The following is a 19,339-nucleotide window of genomic DNA, read 5'->3' on the forward strand; positions in this document are numbered from 1 at the left end:
AGTGGAGAACCCTTCCAATCAGATCCATCATCTTTGTGTTTGTGTGTGTGTGTTTGTGTGTGTGTGTGTGTGTGTGTTTATGCGAGTGTATGAGTGATCTTCCCAGCCAGCCCTTCCTGCCTCCCTCTCTCTAATCTTATCATGTCGGAGCAGCAGATTAGTCCTCCCAGATCCCCATCTCTGCCTCCAAATGCCACAATCAGCCTTTTGTTCTTTGGCTGTGCTTACTCTCTCTCCCCTTGCGGCTGGCGAGGTGAACCCTCCCACAATCCGTCCTCCCCTCCGTGCCCATTTTGAGCCCCCGCCTGTCAATGTCACACCGTTACCAGCCGTGATCCACCGTGCTTGAGCCTCCCCTGCCCCTGGGGCGTTAGCTAACTGAGCCGTTAGCTCAGCCAGCCTGCTAGCCTAGCTGAACTGCTTGACATTCCTTGCTAACACTGAGCTGCTGCTGCTGCTGCTGCTGCTGCTCTTGTCTGTTTGACCTCCTCCCTCCCTCCCTCGCTCTCTGCTGTCTCCTTTGTCTGTGTGTTTGGGATCTGTCTTTCCTTCCTTACTTCTGGCTGCCACCTCCTGAAGGAAGTCATAGATCCTGGCTGCTGATGTCACCAGTGAGAGGGGGGGGGGTTAGCAGAGGAAGAAGAGAGTGTTTGAAAAGCAGAGAAAATAAACAGAGGTTTCCTGTTAACGAGGTGCACTGGGGGCCTGTCGTGTGGGAGCGGGAGGGTCTGGTTTTGTTTTAAAGCAAAGCTCTAGTGTTACAGTTCGGGGAGGAGGACCAATGGGGTATTAGGTTTGAGGGTTACAGGTTGTAACAACGTTCTCTCGGTGGTGTCACAGCTCGCCTCGGCTGCAAGGCAGTGACCATATTGTAAAGGCCACAGCGAGCAGATGCGGGAGAAAGTCCGGCGCTGTGCACTCTCCCCAACATTGAATCGTATTAGTGTTGTCGTTGGTTTTGAAATGAAAAGCACTGTATTGATTTCACACTCTCTTAGCGGAGAACATGGAATTAATCCCAGACTCAGTCCATCGTTTACGTGTACGTCTAACAGAGCTGGGTTCCTTTTCACATTTAAAGCCTGTTGTGGTTAAAAGGAAAGTCTGCCCTCTGTATTTCCTTCATTCCCCGGGTCTTTGTAGTGGTGTGGTCGTACACAGGGGCCCCAGCGCCAGAGTTGACTGCACACACATGCAGCCACACAAAGAAAACTGCACAGCCATTATGGATCCAAGGGGCCAGCCACCTTTAGCTAGTCGGAGGGAGAATTAACCGACTCACACAATGCCTGGCTTGTCCTGGCTGCTTTAAGAACAGTGATGAATGCACTGGGTTGTTTTTTATTTGTATTAATAGTGATATCGTTTGGATTCATTCTACAATGATAATAACAATCTGTATTTCTAAAAAAGATAAAACAAACAAGTCACAGTCATTAGGTTTACAAAAAAACTGATTATAAAACGATGTTGGTAAATAAAAAAACAATGTAGTGTAAAAGAAACCAGCTCATAGGAAATGAAAACTCAAATAGCATGAGTGAAAACATGACTGGACAACCTTTGTGGTGTGCTGCTCACAACCTAAATAGCTGTCAAACCAGACACTTTAAATTCTTTCAATATTTCCCAGTATATAACCATTTGAGTGCCCTCCTATAATCCCGCCCCTGTCTGATGAGTGTACCCAAGAATGCCACAGGCAAGGCTGAGCCACTGCAGGGAGGAGGGGTGCTATTGTGCTCAGCCCCAAAGCATGACTCTCAGATTTATATCTCCTCAGTGAATAAAGGGGTGGCCTTGTACCCTGGGGGGTTTCAGTGAAGCAGGAGGAGGATAGTTGTAATTTTAAGTCTGAGGAAATGAGAAGGTCTTGCTCCTCCTACCTTAATCCAAGCCTTTCTCTCTCCTCAGCTCCCCCCTATGTCTCCTTTGCTTTGCTTCCTTTGCACTATATATTTTTTTTCCTCCTCTTGTTTAATTTCTTTCCCTCAGTAGTGGGTTAGTAAGTCTTTTGGCCTCTCCGCGGTGAGCAACATTCCCAGGGTTTAAGGCCCAGGAGGAGGGAGGGCAGGGCCATGTTTAGCCTCTGGCAGGACAGACAAAGATGGCCGACATTGTGCGGGGCTGGGCTCTCTACAGGCAGCGTGGAATGTCTCTAATCAATTCAGCATTGTGGTCCCTCTTATATGTTCTCTCTGTTATTTTCTATGGCAGGAGGAAAAAAAACAATAGAAAGACAATACAGCTAGGAGTTTGTATGGCGAGCCTGAGCAGTCCATCATTCCTTTTCATTTTCTCCTCGTGTTATCGGCTCATTTTTTTCCACCCCGTGTGTTTATAGAATTGTGATAATTGAAAGCTATGCTTCACTCCCACTACGTGCTCCATATGTTGCTCTCTCTCTCTCTCTCTCTCTCTCCCCCCCACACACCTCCCTCCCTCTTTTGCCTGAAGAGGGCTTAACGCCGCTGTGAGCTTCTAAACAGCAATCTGCTCTTGAGAGCGTCGGCTACTTTGTAGCGACGAGGATACTGATGATAGCCGAAGTAACGTTCGCTCTGTGCTTTGGCTCGTTCGGTTGCTTTAAAGTAATGCGGGCTCATGAATTAAGGTGTAAAACCAGTGTGTGTGTGTGTGGTGCGTCTCTCCGCCTGCTTGTGCTTTTCTGTTTTGCCTTTGATTTCTGGGTCTTACAGGCAGAAAATGAAATGTTCAGGTAGCACACTGGCAGCATTTACAGTCTCCTTAAAGTATTAATTATGTATAAGCAGCGGATAACTACTCGTTCTGATGTGGCAGGCAGTCTGTTAGTCTAGAGGGCAACAGTGTCTGATCACTGGATAGACAAGAGGTTAGGATGGGTGGGCTAACTGCCAGGGGGGGGCATGACGTCATTGCACACATTTCTTCACACATGGTGTGTCTAGGACTATGTGCCTGAGAGGGGGGGGGGGGGGGGATGTGTCTGTGTCTCCAGTCCATAAGTATGGCTCTCTGTTGAATCACAAGCAAAGTGTGTGCTTGTGTGATGTTCCGCGTACACTCGCGTACAATCGTTCAGAGCAGTAAATGCAGCTGACTTGACTGCGTGCCAGCTGCTGTTTAACACGTCCAGGCTCACTTACTCAGTCATTCCTCCTCCCGGCTCAAGGTTGGAGAAAGGGAGGAACGAGGGAAAGGAGAAAAAAAACGGAGGTGGAGGGTTGGAATGAGAAAGATGGAGAAGAGGAAGGGAGGAAGAGGAGGGAGGAATGGAGAGAGTGAGAAAAGCAGAGGTGGGCTTGAGGGTTTAGGGAGGTGATGATTTGCTTGGCTGCGTGTGCTCAGCCTCCTCCCCAGTGACACAAGCGAACAATGTACTCTAAAGGCTTTAAATATCTTTACTCTGACCTCATGTTCCTGCACACACACACACACACACACACACACACACACACACAGATACAGTTAAGAGCCTGGAAAGAGCGGAAGTTAAACTGTCTGTCTTAGATTACCGGAGACCCCCCCCCCCCCCCCTTCCATTTTTTTTCCATATGCTCGTTTCTCCTTTACTCCTGCGGGGGGTGTCAGCGGTGGTGCAGGTGTCTCAGTCGGTTAGTGCAGCGCAGCGTAGCAGAGCCCCTTAATAAAAATGGCTGGGATAGTGTCGCAGTCCAGCACCCAGCCCAGCAGTCTCTAATGTTCTTTCAAACCACTGTGACGGTCAGTTGGGCTCATGTGAAGGCGCAATAAATATTTTATAACATGAAATGAAAACACTAGTTTGCCCTTTTCATCTCTCACCTCAGCGTTGGCCTCAGTTTCTGCCATTTTCTTCCCTCTCCCCCTTTTCCCCCCCCTCCTCTGTTTATTTTATTGACTGGTCCTGGAAAAGCTTTCTTCTCACCTCAGTGCTGCCACCTGCTGGTCATCTGAGGGATTACACGCTTTTGCTGACTTGCACTTTATCAAAAGCCCAGTGGGTGGCAGCACTTAAAGAGAATTGAGCCCAAAGCACAATAAAGGGATACAGTGCCTGTTTATGAGTACACTTTAATAGCCTTAATAGAATAGTGTTTTTGTTGTCATGAAGTGATGAGAAGACAGAGGATTGAACACTCATCCACCCCTCATGGTTCCTCTCTCTCCACACTTCCTCCAGCAGCGGCCATCCCACTGTTTACTTTATTAAAGCTCTAAATGCTTCTGCAATCCCTTTTTAATTGACTCGGTTTCTCCGTGTGCGTTTTGGCATCAGCCTGCGTGAGTCATAAACAGAGCGCTTGCACAGCGTCGCTGTTTGCCAAGAGGCCAGTTTGTGACGTCGTAATCAAACAAAATGATGTCTGTTTATCTTACTGTGGGATCCGTTCTTTGTCTCCTGCTCACTCGCTCTGTGTGTCTCTCTGTGTTGCAGAGTAAACGGGACCATCTGCTGATGAATGTGAAATGGTACTACCGCCAGTCAGAGGTGCCCGACTCTGTCTACCAGCACCTGGTGCAGGATCGCAACAATGAGAACGGTGAGACTGCCTTTTGTTCGCTGAAATACATCCACGCATGTGCATATATATATATATATATATATATATATATATATATATATATATACAGTACACACACACAGAAAGTCAATACACTTACTGGCTCTGTAACACAACACTCCTTCACCAACACACACACACACACACCTGCCTCATCTCTCCAGAATGTCGGGGGGGGGGGGGTATAAGCGTTAGCTGTGAATTGCATTTCAAACAGAAACCAGAAGCCGATGTCCCAGGCGGCCGAGCCAATCCCGTGGCTCGGCGCTGTTCCCAGGGTAACACTCCTTCAAGCCAGACAGCAGAGCTGTCAAGTGTTAATAACCCGCAATGTCATGTGGCCTTTGAGCACTCTCTCGACACCATCGGTGTTGGTGCACTCATCACACTCTGACACATACACATCTACAGGAACATAAGCACAGTCACTTGTTTAAGCAGCTGGATATCAAATGCTGATGACGAGAAGGAAATCTAACATTCTACATCGACTTGTGAGATATATATATATATATAGATATATATATCTATATAGTAGATTATAGATATATAATCTGTTGATGAATAAGTAATAGGATTTTACAGAATAGCCTATGCTGAGCCACATAATACATATTGTTCTTTATTCATATTAATATGAAAACATTTAAATTAAATCATTTAATTAAGATTTTTTTATGAAACAAATTCTTAATTAATAAAGCCATCACATATTGTACATATATATAAATCCTTAGAGTGAGCGTCTCAACACGTTTGGTTGATTGGTTAATTATATCCGTCATTATTATTTTCTCAACCCACTTTGCTGCAGGAAGCACTCCGTGTTCTTGCTCTGAGCCGTTTACAGATACTTGCAGTTTCTTGTTAGTTCTGTATTTGGTTTTCAACGGTACATGTTCCTCTTAAGAATGCTTCTATTTAAACTCAGTATTGAGAAAAAAAATGTACTCACAACACACACACACACACACACACACACACCTGTTGACGGATCCTGTTGGCCGTTAGCGGTTCTCATTAGCTCCAGTTCCCCTTATGGCTGAACTTTTCTCAGTGTTGCTCACAGCTTACAGTCAACTCAACATACATGTGTGTATATAATGTGTAAAACAGCTGTGTAACCAGAGAACATATGCAGTCCCAGTTATAACGAGAGAAACGGGGCGTTGTGCTGTTTCCTCTTTCTACAATGATCCACGTATCTCTTGTGTCACAGGGAAAGCTTTATTTTAGTTTCGCATCATTGCAGCGCTGTGCTCCTCTATCTGCAGCAGGGACTCTGCATTATTAGAATTAATGTCACAAGGTGTGTGGTAGTGGCCACAGCACGCCACAAATCAGGTCATTTGTCAACTACAAGTGCCTGCCAGCCAGCCGCCCCCCCCTCCCCCCCCCAAGGGTCATTTCACTAGAGAACCGAACATTAGGCCCTCTCCTCAGGGGACCACACTTTATTGAGTTATGTGGCATAATAGGACCTCTGCAGAAGTACTTTGTACTTACACAGAACTGTGCTCATGATTTCCATTAGTGAGTTAAAATACTCAGAACGACTTCATCTCTGTTCCCTCTTCGTCATAGATGAATGAGTTGTCTTTAGTTGTATATCGTGTAGATATGTATTCAGTACCGCTGTGGTTTTTCTTCCTCCAGACTCTGGCCGGGAGCTGGTCATCACAGACCCAGTGGTCAGAAGTCGAGAACTCTTCATCTCTGACTATGTGGACACTTATCATGCTGCTGCTCTCAGGTAAACAATAACACACACAGATCTACATGCACACACACACACACACACACACACACTGGGAGCTTTATAATCGTATCAAACATGTCCGCCTCTAAATATCCAGGGACATTGCAACGCTTGCATCTATAGCACAGTACCTCCGTTACAGCTGCTATTTGTGGTGCTTTGTTGAGTTAACGGTTAATCACAGTGAAAATTTACCTGAAGTTTTATTTGTGTTTTATGGAAAACATATGGAAACTTGCTGTCAGGTTGTACAGCAGTTAAAGTAATCCATATTCTATTTCATGTAAATGATATTTTACCGTCACCGGTTTAGTGCTGTCATACAATGAATCCTGTAATCAAAGACTTCTTATATACTCAAACAGATTCACGACGAACACCATCTGTGTTTTAGTAGATGCAACACTGTTGTAAAATACTCGCCTGCTGTGATCCACATTCAGGAGACCGAAGAATGACTCTTTACGACAATGTATCTGAGCAGTGGAGACAAAAGAGTAATAGTCCTACATAACTGTTGTGTTTATATATCGGCTGTCCATGATGGAACATGATATAGCGTGCTTTAATGCTGTGAGCAGGTGCTGTATAAATAGTGCAGGTGTGTTAAGATGCAAAGCCATGAATGAGACACGTGCATCAACCTGTTTCACATTAAAAAAAAAAGAAGAAATGGCTCTTCATCAACTGCCACATACACACACCTGTCAGAACATGAGGCAGTCGCTCTCTCCGTGCTTGATGTCAGGAGAGAGGAATACAGGCGTAATCCTTTTCTTGGTCTGAAATGAGTTACTCTGTTGTCATTCTGTGTTCCTGCCTCTGCCTCTTCAGTCATTCCTGTCTGACCACCTCTCGCACTTCCCCTTCTCTGTAACCCAAACCATCTGTGAGCCGCACAGCGGCGGGCAGTCAGAGCCGTGTCTCCCAGAAACCACAGATTTCAGGGCAAATTAGCTGCAACTTCTCCTGCACACAGCAGCGCTTTGATTTGACTTGTTTTCCAGGCTTTAGATAAACGGGAGGGAATTCCAGTGGGATGCTGTAATGCCGCAGCTCAGCTCCCCTTTAATCTGTTCAGAGGGAGGAAGATACTGTTTCTCTACGAGGCAGCCCTGCTCCATATGCCAGGGGTATCTGTTATTTAGAGAGAGCCCGACACCAGGGTGCTGGAAACAGGAAATGGTATCAAGATGTGGTCAGAGTCTCGGCCCTCTTGGCTCGTTTTGATTCCTGTCCAGATCTCTGCAGCGTCTGTCTCCCTCGCCGGCAGGACTGACATGTTCAGCTGGTGTTTATGGGTTCAGGAGCCAGAGCTTGATGTCTCACCGCAAAGTCAGCAGGCACTGACAGGCTGCTCTATACCTGCTGCTGTATTTGTCACCTCCGATAGACGAACACCCCCGGAGCTTCTAATTAGGCCCACGTCTGCGCCTTCTCGCCCATCATTTTGTCATGTAGTTTGCTTTTGTCTAATAAAGCCTGTCTTCTCTCACACAGGGGGAAATGCAACATTTCCCATTTCTCCGACATTTTTGCTGCCAGGGAGTTCAAAGCCCGCATCGACTCCTTTTTCTATATCCTCGGATATAACCCCGAGACCAGGTGAGGAGCTTTCTGTCACGTCACCTCCATTGATACGTTCTCCTTCTCAATCCTCCCACAGGTCATAAATGCTGGGTCAAATGTCTGCAACTCTTATACCAATTTAGTTAAAATTGGGGGTTTTTCGTCTAGAAATTGTCAGAACATGGCCATTACAATTTCTAAAGCCCAAGATAATGCCTATAAATGTCCTTGTTTTTTTTCCGATCAACAACCCAAAACCTGCAAATATTCAGTTTCCATCACATTAGACGAAGAAGAGCCGCTTCAGGTTTAACTAGGTAATATTTAGCTTTATTGAGTTATTTGAATAATGACTCAAATTATTAATTTATTATTAAAATTGAAAATGCAAAGACAATATTCATTATCTGTCCATGTGACTTACTTGCTAATAGTTTCAGATTTATATTTAAATCTATGATGGGTTAAATTTAATTGCGAATAAGATAATAGCTGTTAGTTACAGCTGAGCGGTATACTGATATAAAAAGACATGAGACAAGATGGTGGGTTTTATGAAGTAATATTACCAGAATGATCATACAACATCCCAACTAGAATTAAATAATGTTCGACGGCACCAATAGGCAAATTAAAAACTATTGAGTCAATATATTTGGGTATTTTAGTAGCATCAATACTATTAAAATGTAAGCATGTTTTAGGAGAAGAGATGAACGAGTCATCTTTCTCTGTTTCAGTAGACATAAAGCTTTCTGCTTCTTTGTCTGCTCTCTGCTCATCACTGCTGTCGGTGTCATCAGTGCACACAGATTGGTCCTAATGTGGTGAAATTACAGGGACCGAGCCGGTGGAAACCCCCGTGGCTTTAATTGTTGAGGCGTTTGTTGATATTTGTCCAATTACACGTCAAGTTTGAACTTTTTATTTTAACGCTATTATTAAGATTAGAATGAAAAAATTGTATTTTAGGTCTTTTGTTTGATTATGATGAACGGCATTTTTCACAGAAGACATCGTGACGTGTTACAGTATGAAAATCACAGGTGTGAATTAAAACGAATGATGAGAGAATTTAGTTTAGCTGCCTCAGTTTCAGGATCCCTGTATTGTGCGCGCTGGCTCAATAGAGGGAACAGACTCATTGTTAATAATAACAGTTATTAGTGACACCTGTACTTTTCCTGCTGTGACACACCTGACCTCTCACACTAATAATCATACACTACATTTGTTTCATCATGTCGAGTGGCATTGTTGATTATTGGTCATTTTTGGAAATTATTATTATAATAGGTTTTGGGTAATCAATGCAATTTAATATGACTGTAGTGCTATAGTTCCATACGGTATGCTATGTAGGTAGGTTATGTATTTTAATTACATTCTCTATTGCACTGATAATAACGTCTCCCTGTGATTTTAAAAATTTACTTTTGATTTACACAATTGTAACACATTGTTACCACAACTGCTCAGCTGGCAGCAATGTGAAATGATTAATGTGTGTCATGAACTCTGAAGACCGACTGATGAGTGTACGCTCCAGCAGATATGTTGTTTAAATACAAAAGTGCGCTAGATAAAATGTTAGTGCATTGTAGTTTGTTGTGCTAGAAGAGAATAGTAAATATCAATCTTTTTTTCCAAACTAATTTGAATATTTAAACATTTAAAATCATCATGTATATGTCATTATTTACCTTTGTATCATTTATGTTTTGTATAGTTGATATACATTTTCCCAAAAGGAAAAATATATCTAAAATACTTGTGGTACATGCTGGTTGGTTTATTGAACACGACGAGCCGCTGAATTCATTTATGTGCGCGAGCAAAGTTGGCGTTTGTGACAAAAGAATCCACTGGTGGTGTTTGGAGTGTCTCACGTGTTGCAGTGACGGCTGTCCTTGTTATTGGCACCGAGGGTTGCCAGTTGGGAACCCCCTCCTTCAGGGCCCCGTTCAGTCTTCCGCTCCCTCCTCCTCCTCCTCCTCCTCCTCCTCCTCCGCTCCGCTCCGCTCGTTTGGTATTCTGAGCGGGCTGTCTGCAGCCTTGCAATTTCACTCTTGTTTATTATGGCGCAGATATACGAGGAGAGATGAATTCCGTATCCTGCATGCGTGCCTGTCTGCCTCCGCGCGCGCGCGCGTGTGTGTGTGTGTGTGTGTGTGTGTGTGAGCTTGTGTGAGGTCGCAGCACATGCTCAGTAGTGTCTGTAGAGGAGCGAGCCGAGCTTCCGACGCTGTACGCGCAGGCTGAGGTCACAGCACAAGCTCAGTGAATACCTCTCCGGAGCGAATGCGTGCTTCTCCATTTTGAGCACCTAGAAATAGGTGGGAGAGGGGGAGTGAATTCCAACGAGCATCCTACACACACAGTGTCACCACCCGACCTTTAGGGCTCGATGTCAGAAATGGACGATTTGTTCAGTCCCCGGAGGTAGGTCTGCGATCATATTCTCGTGCTTGCTCGTGCCTGCTCGTGCCGTTCTCAGTCGCCCGCGCGAATGTTGTCTCGTTTTCACGTCTGCCCGTGTGATGTTTGCGGGCTGTCCACATCGCTGTTGTTGTGTTAGCCGGCTGTGTTTGTGTCGGGTCGGGTCGGGTCGGGTCGGGTCGGGGGGGGGGGAGCACGACAGCGAGCGTGCACCAGTAGAAGGAGAATCGGTACCGGCTGTCATTAGAGAGCTCAGACACCGTTACGCGTTCGCGCTGCAACAATGGAAACGCCGTTGTATCGCACCGTTACGTGTGTGTGTTGCCTTCAACGTGCATATAAACGCATTGTTCGCGATGCAGCCGCTGGTACCAGGCGAATGCACGTGCACGTAGTATGCTTATATGACGGTTAGACGACACCGTGTAGGCTAACGTTACCCTGGCTCCATTTTGCAGCTCCTGTTTACAACCCGGGACGACATGGCGCGCGGAGCGGTGCTGCTGTTGCACACAGAGCTCGAGCAACTTTGCGACCAGCTGCGATGTGTACACGCTGCTCGTCATGCTGGTTAAATACCATCAAGTTGGGTCTGTTTTTGCTGTTCGGCAATTATGTCAGTGTGCCACAGACTCGCGCCGTGATTGGCTGGAATTGATGGAGGGGGCGGGGCTATCCTTGATTGTACACACAGAGTTGACCAGACTGTGACGTTGTTGTTGTTGTTGTTTTTTGGGTTTAATAAGTAGGCCTGTAATTATTTGGCAGCACTGTGCTAAGGCTGAGATAGATCTGAAGTTGTTTGAAACAACCGGGCATGTTTCACATTGTTTGTTGTGCTAGACAACAGGCTTTGTGCTTATTAGAGAGAGAATACATTATTACAAGAAGTCAGTATTAATACTAAGAACTGTAATGTAGTGCTTGATGTTTGCCTTTCGCATCTACATTATGAATCAGAAAACACTAGCTTCTGAGTTAAATTATTTCCCAGATTTGTCTGCAAGAAATTAAAACATATGCTGAACATATTACTCACACAGCCATATTTTTTAATACACCACATGTGTGTTGGTACTTTCTGCTGGCTGTTTCTGTTCAGGTCTACCTGCAGTCATAATGGAAACTCCTTCGAGCTTCCTGCTGCGATACATCTGTATTCTGCCTCCTCTCTCAGGGCCCGTGCTGCATTCCATCTGAATGTCGACCGTCTGCTCTCAGGAGTCAAACATGACGGTCCTCAGGACGCCGTTCTCACTCTGGTGCACGGGTCCTCGTTTGTCTTCCTTACAGCCTCCTGCCAAACGGACCTGGCTGACTGCACGCTGTCTGGGACACATTCGTACAACTTTTTCTCAGCAGGAACACAAACCAGATCGTCATTCGCTTTAAATTAGCAGACGACATGCGGATATGGATTTGTTTTAACCATTCAGCAAATGTAGACATTCTTTGTTTTTAAAAAGCAGGGTTTGTATTTCTGTGTTCCATAATTCGTACATCTCTAATAATCCAAAGAAATAATTAGTTCTGCGATGCCACTAGTAATAGCGATACCAAAACTTTCAGCGTAATATTGGCACAAAAACACTGCTTGAAGTACGGAGTGTTGTGAAATCGTTCTCAAACCTTAAGGAATCTAATCTGAAGTGCTGATGACGCAGGAAACCACCATATTTTACCTTTATCAGCGCTATTCATCACTGGGTTTTCAGTCGGCCATATTCTGGTTGCTTTACATAGTTTGTCTTTATCTGCTGAGAATGTTTGTAACAAAATGAAATTCCCTATTCCGACATGTTCTGGAGCAGCAGACGACCCCGGCTCGCCCGGCGTCGTTTACTGCAGCTGAAATTCAGTTTGTTTTCTTTGGCCTGTGCCGATACATACTGTCTGTGCCGGCGCTTCTGTCAGCCATAGTTCACAGCAGTGAGGGTTCCTCCTCTCTGATGTCTGGGAGGAGGCGGAGCTCTGTGTAAGGAGGGGGGGGGGGGGGGGGGTCAGACACGCAGCCGTCACAGTGTTCTGCGGTTGGACGGCAGTAAAGAGACCAGAGGGCCGAGGCCTCTCGGGTTTCCTGCGGGTCTCCGTGATGGAGTGCGAGCTTCTCCGGGTGCAAATCACGCTGACAGGTTCTGGGCCGCCCCGGCGCTCGCCTGTATGAAAATTGGCGCTGTTACCTAGGCAACAGAGGGGAAAGGCTTTTCAAAGGGAACATCTTGTCATTTTCTTTAATCCACTGCAGCTGGAGATTCGGAAACACTATTATTAAATTGCAGTTGCCATGGCTACCGACATTTGTACCGGCAGCCGTTGCAGAGGCGCTCGCCCCTGCATATCAAGAGCCCCCCCCCCCCCCCCCCCCCCCCTCCTCCTCCTCCTTTTAGGGGATTCTGTTTTATTGCTGCATCCACAATATCAGACCTGTAAATGTGCTCCGCTCAGCTGTGCAGTGAGCAGCCAACCCAATAATATTCTCCTGAAATCTTTATTTGCGTGTCAGAATAAAACATTGTGTACGTTTTTCTCTCACACCTGTGAAGACGTCTTGTCCTTGTGTCCCCCCCCCCCCCCCCGCTCTGTATTGTGATCTCGCCCAGGTCACATATTGTTACTTTCTGCCGACAGATTTCCTTCAGCCAGCTTTGAAATGTTGCCACGTAAATGTTTTGTTTCAATCTGCTCTTTGTCCTTTTCTCAGGCGACTAAACAGCACACAAGGGGAAATCCGAGTGGGACCCAGTCACCAAGTAAGTCATTGCACAGCACACATCACCCATACCTGTGTTAAATGCAGCACATCTAAAACGGTCTATCTAAATATAAAACAGCAATTGTGATGCCGGTGGAATCAAGATCCTTTTAAACTGGACAAGTGTCATTTACATTAAAGTTTGCATAAAGTTTGTATAAAGTTTGCATGATCATTTACTGGAGCGTTTGCATCTGCCAGCCTGCGCTGTCGTGAAACTGTGCTGTAGCTTTGTGTAATAACTGTGAATAAAAAAACTGAAGTACGTTATTTATGTTACCGGGGAGGATCTGCTTTATCTTTATAAAAAAAAAAGCAAGTCCTCTGAGTCCTGCAGTTCTGTGTTGTGTTAAGATGTTCAATCATTGTGGCTATAACTTGTCCCCGCTGTCCCCGCCCCGCCACTCGATGAACAGTCGATGACAGCGGGTTGAAAGCTGATATTTTGTTCAAGCTTGCTTGCTATTTGTAGTGTGACACCATCTGTCCCTCTCCTTCTCCCTGGACCTAATTAGGCCAAGCTCCCCGAGCTGCAGCCTTTCCCCTCTCCTGGTGGCCAGGCCGTGACCGAGAACGAGGAGCTGGTCTGGATGCCGGGGGTCAATGACTGTGATCTTCTCATGTACCTCAGAGCCGCAAGGTGAGCCCAGAGAGAGAGAGAGAGAGAGAACCGGGGTTCAGATCTGGCCGGGCTGCAAGGTCTCTCGCCTACAAGTTCAAGGGAAAACTATCACCAATGAGGTTAAAGATAGTTATTTCAAAAAGATGTAACCCCAAACTGTCGCTTTGCCCTCGCCGTATTGATCAAAGCGTACTTCAAATTCAGTACTCTCAAGTATCAAAGACTCATCAGCAATAAACACGTCTACAGGACCGCAGTGGCATAATTACACAGTTTAAAGTTAATGTGTGAAATCCAGTTTTACTGACGATCGTTATCCGCCAATATTCAGTCAAATGTGCGATCAGGACATCGTTTATGCTTTTCTAGTCGCCGATCCGTGTTTAGATTGACAGGAGAGCCAGTAGCATGATGCGTTCAGGCTCTGTTCAGTGAAAATGAGTATTGGGAGAAGGTAAATTATAGCTTATCATCATGTGTTCACGTGTAAACTCGTAAAACGTAGCGTTGAGAGAAACTAAATCCAGTTGTTTGAAGGAGATGTTTTTAAAACAACATAAATAGATATTAGAGATGAATTATGAGCTGTTTAACTTCCTAAAACTAGCTCTAAGCAGAATATAATACATCATTAAACTACTAATGACAATAAAAATACAATCTTTTATTTCCTTATCATTTGAATTGTGCTTTTATGAAGAAAAAAAGCATAGAAATGTACTCTAACACAGTAAAAGTACAACGTTTAGAATTTTTGATGGTTTAACTGACTTCAGAGCGGTTAAAAGTCTGGAGCCTCGTAGACCAGCTGTATAACCAAACAACAAAGGGATCTGTAGCTGCCAATATGGATCATCAATGATCGGCAGTTAGTATCGGCGGCAAAAAAAACGTTATCAGAGATCTCTAAAAGATATATTTGCTCCCTTTTTTTCTTTTGTGCCGATCTGTGATCTGATCTGTGATCTGATCTGTGATCTGATCCGTGACTCTGATCCGTGTTACGATCCGAACTGTGAGTTTTATGATCCATCGCACCACTAATGTATACATATATATATAGATACATACATAAAAGCAGGGAATATCAAATGTGCTAAGGACATCAAAACATTCAGCCCTTCTGCCCCGATTACCTGTAGTTAGTATTATTAATAGTTTTGTTTTTTGTCATCTGTCTACTTGAAATATGTAATTTATTGTCACCACTGTTCAAGTTTGAGGGGAAATCACTTGAGGTGACCCCGCTTATAAACATGTTTCATCTTTAAAATGCCTGATATGAGACATGATTTAAAAAGAAGAAGGAAGAACCTACATGGACATTAAAGTCAGTTAAGAGGTATAGAAACAGCTCTGTAATCACGTGTATGTGACTGTTTTACGTCTTGTGTCCACAGGAGCATGGCTGCCTTTGCAGGGATGTGTGACGGAGGCTCAACAGAAGACGGGTGTTTAGCAGCCTCACGAGACGACACTACACTAAACGCACTTAACACTGTAAGTAGCCATGCAACAAGTCTAAACGCACTAAAACCAAGTTCACGTAGTAGAAACAACAACAAAAATGTTTTCCATCGCAGTGACTCCGCTGTTACTCGAGCTTCGCTGCGGCTCTGCAGTGATGGGCAATGACACGGCCCCTGAGCCAGTAGAGTGGCCCCCCGTAGTGAACCCACCCTCAGAGGTTTACAATACATTAGGCGTAATGAGAGATTTGTCTGTCACATTGACAATGAATACCGAGGAATCAAGCACAAGAAGGAGATTAGAATCATCATAAACAGGGCATTTATATTCCGACTCTATAAACTGGGAAATTAACATAGCGGGCAGGTCGTTGTCTCTCGACCTTCCTCTCTATTTGCAATTCCAATGAGTAATGCTTGTTTATTCTCATAGGAAGAGCTCCAGCGCTGCCGGTTTCACCCAATCGAATGTGACACAGGGCTTAAAAGCTGCACGGCGATTGCCTTTGTCGCCGTTTTGTTTATTTCCAGGCGGGCTCTCGGTGTCTTTGCACAGAATTTCCTCTGACGCTCTAAAATCTCTAGTACAAGGTTCAGCCACTCTTCCATGTAAAAACCTTTTTTTTTTGCAATACAAATCCGCTCAAAATGTCCCTCTTGTGTCACTGCATCTTAGTAAATGATTGAATTACTGCATGCATGAGAATTACGAGCTGACATGTTGTTGTGATCGTCCTCAGCTTCACGAGAGCAGCTACGATGCAGGGAAAGCTCTCCAGCGTCTGGTGAAGAAGCCCGTACCCAAACTGATAGAGAAGTGCTGGTCTGAGGATGAAGTGGTAAGCGCACAGTGCTTCTCATTTGGAAATGCATTCACCAAGACATCCTGCAGGGAAAATGATTATTTCAAAGATACAAGTCGGCGCAGACAACAGCTAGAGTTTAGTTACTTCAGGGTATTGTATAGTTGATAGCAGTATTTCTGGTGTGGGTACCTGCTTGTCGGTCAGAGCTTGCTTTGTGTCTTTAGAGGGAGCTGTTGAGAGAGAGTTAAAACGGGGCTCTTGGCCCGGTCCTCACAAGGCATCAGTAAAAAAAACACTCGTCAGTTTCCAGCCCCTCCGAGGGCCAAGAGCAGCTGCATCCTGTTTATCACCCGCAGAATAAACCCCGAGTGTGGAAGTCTGCAAAGGGAAAAAGATTGAGGGCTGGTAATGTTAGCCGCCATTTGAATTTAGATGTGGATTTCACCACAGCTGTTAAGTGGCTAGAATCAGAAAATGGCAGCCCTTCTCCCTGATCAAACGGCACGACATGAACAGGTAGGAAGGAGGAATAACACCGTGTCAAAACAACCGAGAGCTGCGACTTTTGCCTCGATGATTTATGACACACTGTGCTACATGTTTGTGCACACACACACACACTCCCTTTTAAAGATAATACAACCGACTGATCTGACTGAAGATCTTAGGAAAACACAAGGCTCCACCACTAAAAGTCTTCTCTGTTAGTTTTTCCTCCTCTGTGAATCTTCCTTTATTTTTCCCACTTTGATATTGTTTGGTAATGCTGAAGCTCGGCAGTGTTTTGTTGAGCTTTGAATCAGCTCTCTCGCAGCCACTGGAAGTGAACGGGTGTATTCGTCTTGTAATTGAACATGATGGGCACAATTTGAATAAAGCCAGAGCTCACGGCAAGACCGCCGCGAATCACAACGAATTAAGTCAGCCGTCGTTTTGTGGACTAGTTATGAGTGTTCGCCTTTCATTTATGTTCGCTTGCTGGCGCCACGCTTAACTGCTGTGTGAAGACGATCAGAGCGGGGACCAGGGGTGTTGATGGGAGGTCTAACACACACACACCACTTGTCAAAGAAGCACAGTAGGGGCTCAACAGTAGGAGCTGTAACTCTATTCAGACAGTGAAGCAATCACTTCAGAAATGAGACAAATGTTGCTTTGCAGAGTTATTCATCTGTAATGATTTACCCTGATATATTCTGAGTGATGATATTGATGTGTGGAAAAATCTAATAACGCTATATCGGCAGTCTTGATGCAGATCCCTCGCTTTTGTTTTTCTATAGAATTGTGCACAGGTTACATACTGATCGGGACATTTTACAGTCACTATCTAAATGACTTTAAACCTAGTTTTGCATTTCTGTGATAGAATTTCTTGTTAATTATCGGCCAACAAACTATACACAGTCGATACACTGGCCTGGTGGATTCATTGGTCTCGCCCGTTTACCACAACATAGCAAATGTATACAAATGACATGTCTTGTGGAGGCGGTCAGCAGGCCGTTAGTGCTCCACCTGCCCCACAGCCTGGAGAAGCAGCAGCTTGACTCTGGGCGACCAAGGACACGTCTCCCAGTGATCTGATCGCCGGTTGTGCCTTTTCAGCACCGCAGCCTTGAGGGACAGGTGTAAATGTAGCTCCAACCTTGACACACTCGCAGAAACCAGCCCCGCTGCTCTTCATTTATTCATCATCCCCCCCCCCCTTCTCCATCTGCCTCTCCTCTTCCCTCTCATCCCCTCCAGGACGAGCTTCATTATCCCTTCCTGCTCTTTTTCACCCCACCCCTGCATTCCTTTAGAGATGTGAATAAAAGTGACAGCGGCGGAGCTGAGATGACAGAATCAGCCTGTCTGCAGGGTCACTTGTCACCCCCCCCCTCTTTGACTTCTCTCACCCCGCTCCACCTCTCTTCTTCCCTCTCCGTTTGCAGCTGCTGCCACGAAGCACATAATCCTGAGCCCCGTTGCAGCTCCCTAACTATAGGAAAACATCTATGATTTGTCCCCACACACCTCCCACAGAGAGATAAGACCACCGCCACGATCATTTGTAAGACGTTTCACTGCTGCGATGGAGGAAGTGACGACGCGAAGGAGTGTTTGTTTCAATTTGATTGTCTTCTCGCTGGCTAGGAAAATACTTTCACTTCAGTGAGACGTGTTACAGTCGACCCCTTCTTACTGTCAGAGTATCATTACGACTTTAAGAAATGGAAAATCCATCCCCTTGACGTGAGCGCCACTCAAACTGTTTTATGCATCAGTAAAGTGATAACTATAGATTACAGCAAAGGAAAATCTCTAATTATTTAAATATAAAACGAGCACCATTTCAGCAGAAACCTCTCCCGTGGTGTCTCGCCTCCTCGCAGCTGTTGAGGGTAGAGCAGTGGTTGATTTAATCACAGAGGAAAGGGGAACGTAATCTGTTATTGAGGGCAGACAGTCAGACGTGGAATAGTTTCTCTGTTGTTTCTGAAGTCTGAGATGTGTAGTCCCACCACACCACTTCTTTAAGTGTGTTTCATCAGAAGCAAACTCGGTGCTTACTGCCCGCTCTCTTCCCGTCCTTTAGTGCGATTTTCCTCAGCGGCAAAAATAAACTCTTTGAAAACGGGAACAAAAAGCACTTGAAGTGAAAAGCAGACAGTTTGTTTCTGTTTGTTGCCACTCAATGTTTCTCCACTGATGCTTTATTACAGCAATAATGTTACAACACCGAGACGTTTTCCTGTCTAAATAAGCACTTGTTGAACAGCATGAAAGCACAATTAGCTGACAGGATATGATCATCAACTTATTAGATAATTAAAATGAATCCTCTTACAGATTATAAATGAACCGTTTTTGGGGACTCCTGTGCCACTGCGGACACTCTCTGCACATGTTTCACGTTATTAATAAAGTTGTGGATCTAAGATTGTAGAATCCTTAAAGTGGCGAATCAATCATAGTTAATATGATGTGATTATTTATCAGTTGAAAAACCAAAAACTACACAGTAAACAGGCATCGCTATTGTTACGTATTGTATACTTTTTTATGAAAAATCCATTCTTTTTAATTAATTCTATAATTGTAAAATGTGTTATATTATACACACAGATGTCATTTTAACCTCAACTCATCCACCTCAGTTTCCACCACCCAGATTCTTTATTGGAAGTTTTATGACAGGAATAAAAAATAAAAAGAACGGAAATTTAAATAATGTATACACTTCTACAACAACTACATTATATCTTGTAACTCACGCAAATATTAAAACTTAAATTCTCACCTAGCCTCAGATGCATTGGTCCTGTCTGTTGTCCCACCTAAAGCTATCATTTGCCTAAATCTCAACCGTATCAGATACATAGGTTTTATCCGATAAGTTATCTATTTAAAT

General features: G+C 44.7%; 1 protein-coding gene across 1 annotated transcript in view; it reads left to right on the forward strand.

The window, feature by feature from the left end:
• rerea (arginine-glutamic acid dipeptide (RE) repeats a) overlaps positions 1-19,339 on the forward strand; it is a gene marked incomplete at its 5' end in the record, with an annotated part of 70,990 nt that overhangs the window by 29,223 nt on the left and 22,428 nt on the right. Inside the window, 7 exons of the mRNA XM_079175227.1 lie at positions 4,400-4,505; positions 6,183-6,279; positions 7,786-7,890; positions 12,995-13,043; positions 13,561-13,685; positions 15,068-15,167; positions 15,877-15,975. Coding sequence (XP_079031353.1) covers positions 4,400-4,505; positions 6,183-6,279; positions 7,786-7,890; positions 12,995-13,043; positions 13,561-13,685; positions 15,068-15,167; positions 15,877-15,975 — 681 coding nt within the window. The remainder of the gene's footprint in view (positions 1-4,399; positions 4,506-6,182; positions 6,280-7,785; positions 7,891-12,994; positions 13,044-13,560; positions 13,686-15,067; positions 15,168-15,876; positions 15,976-19,339) is intronic.

This window comes from Pholis gunnellus (genome assembly GCF_910591455.1).
Source record: "Pholis gunnellus genome assembly, chromosome: 2".
Classification (NCBI taxonomy): Eukaryota; Metazoa; Chordata; class Actinopteri; order Perciformes; family Pholidae; genus Pholis; species Pholis gunnellus.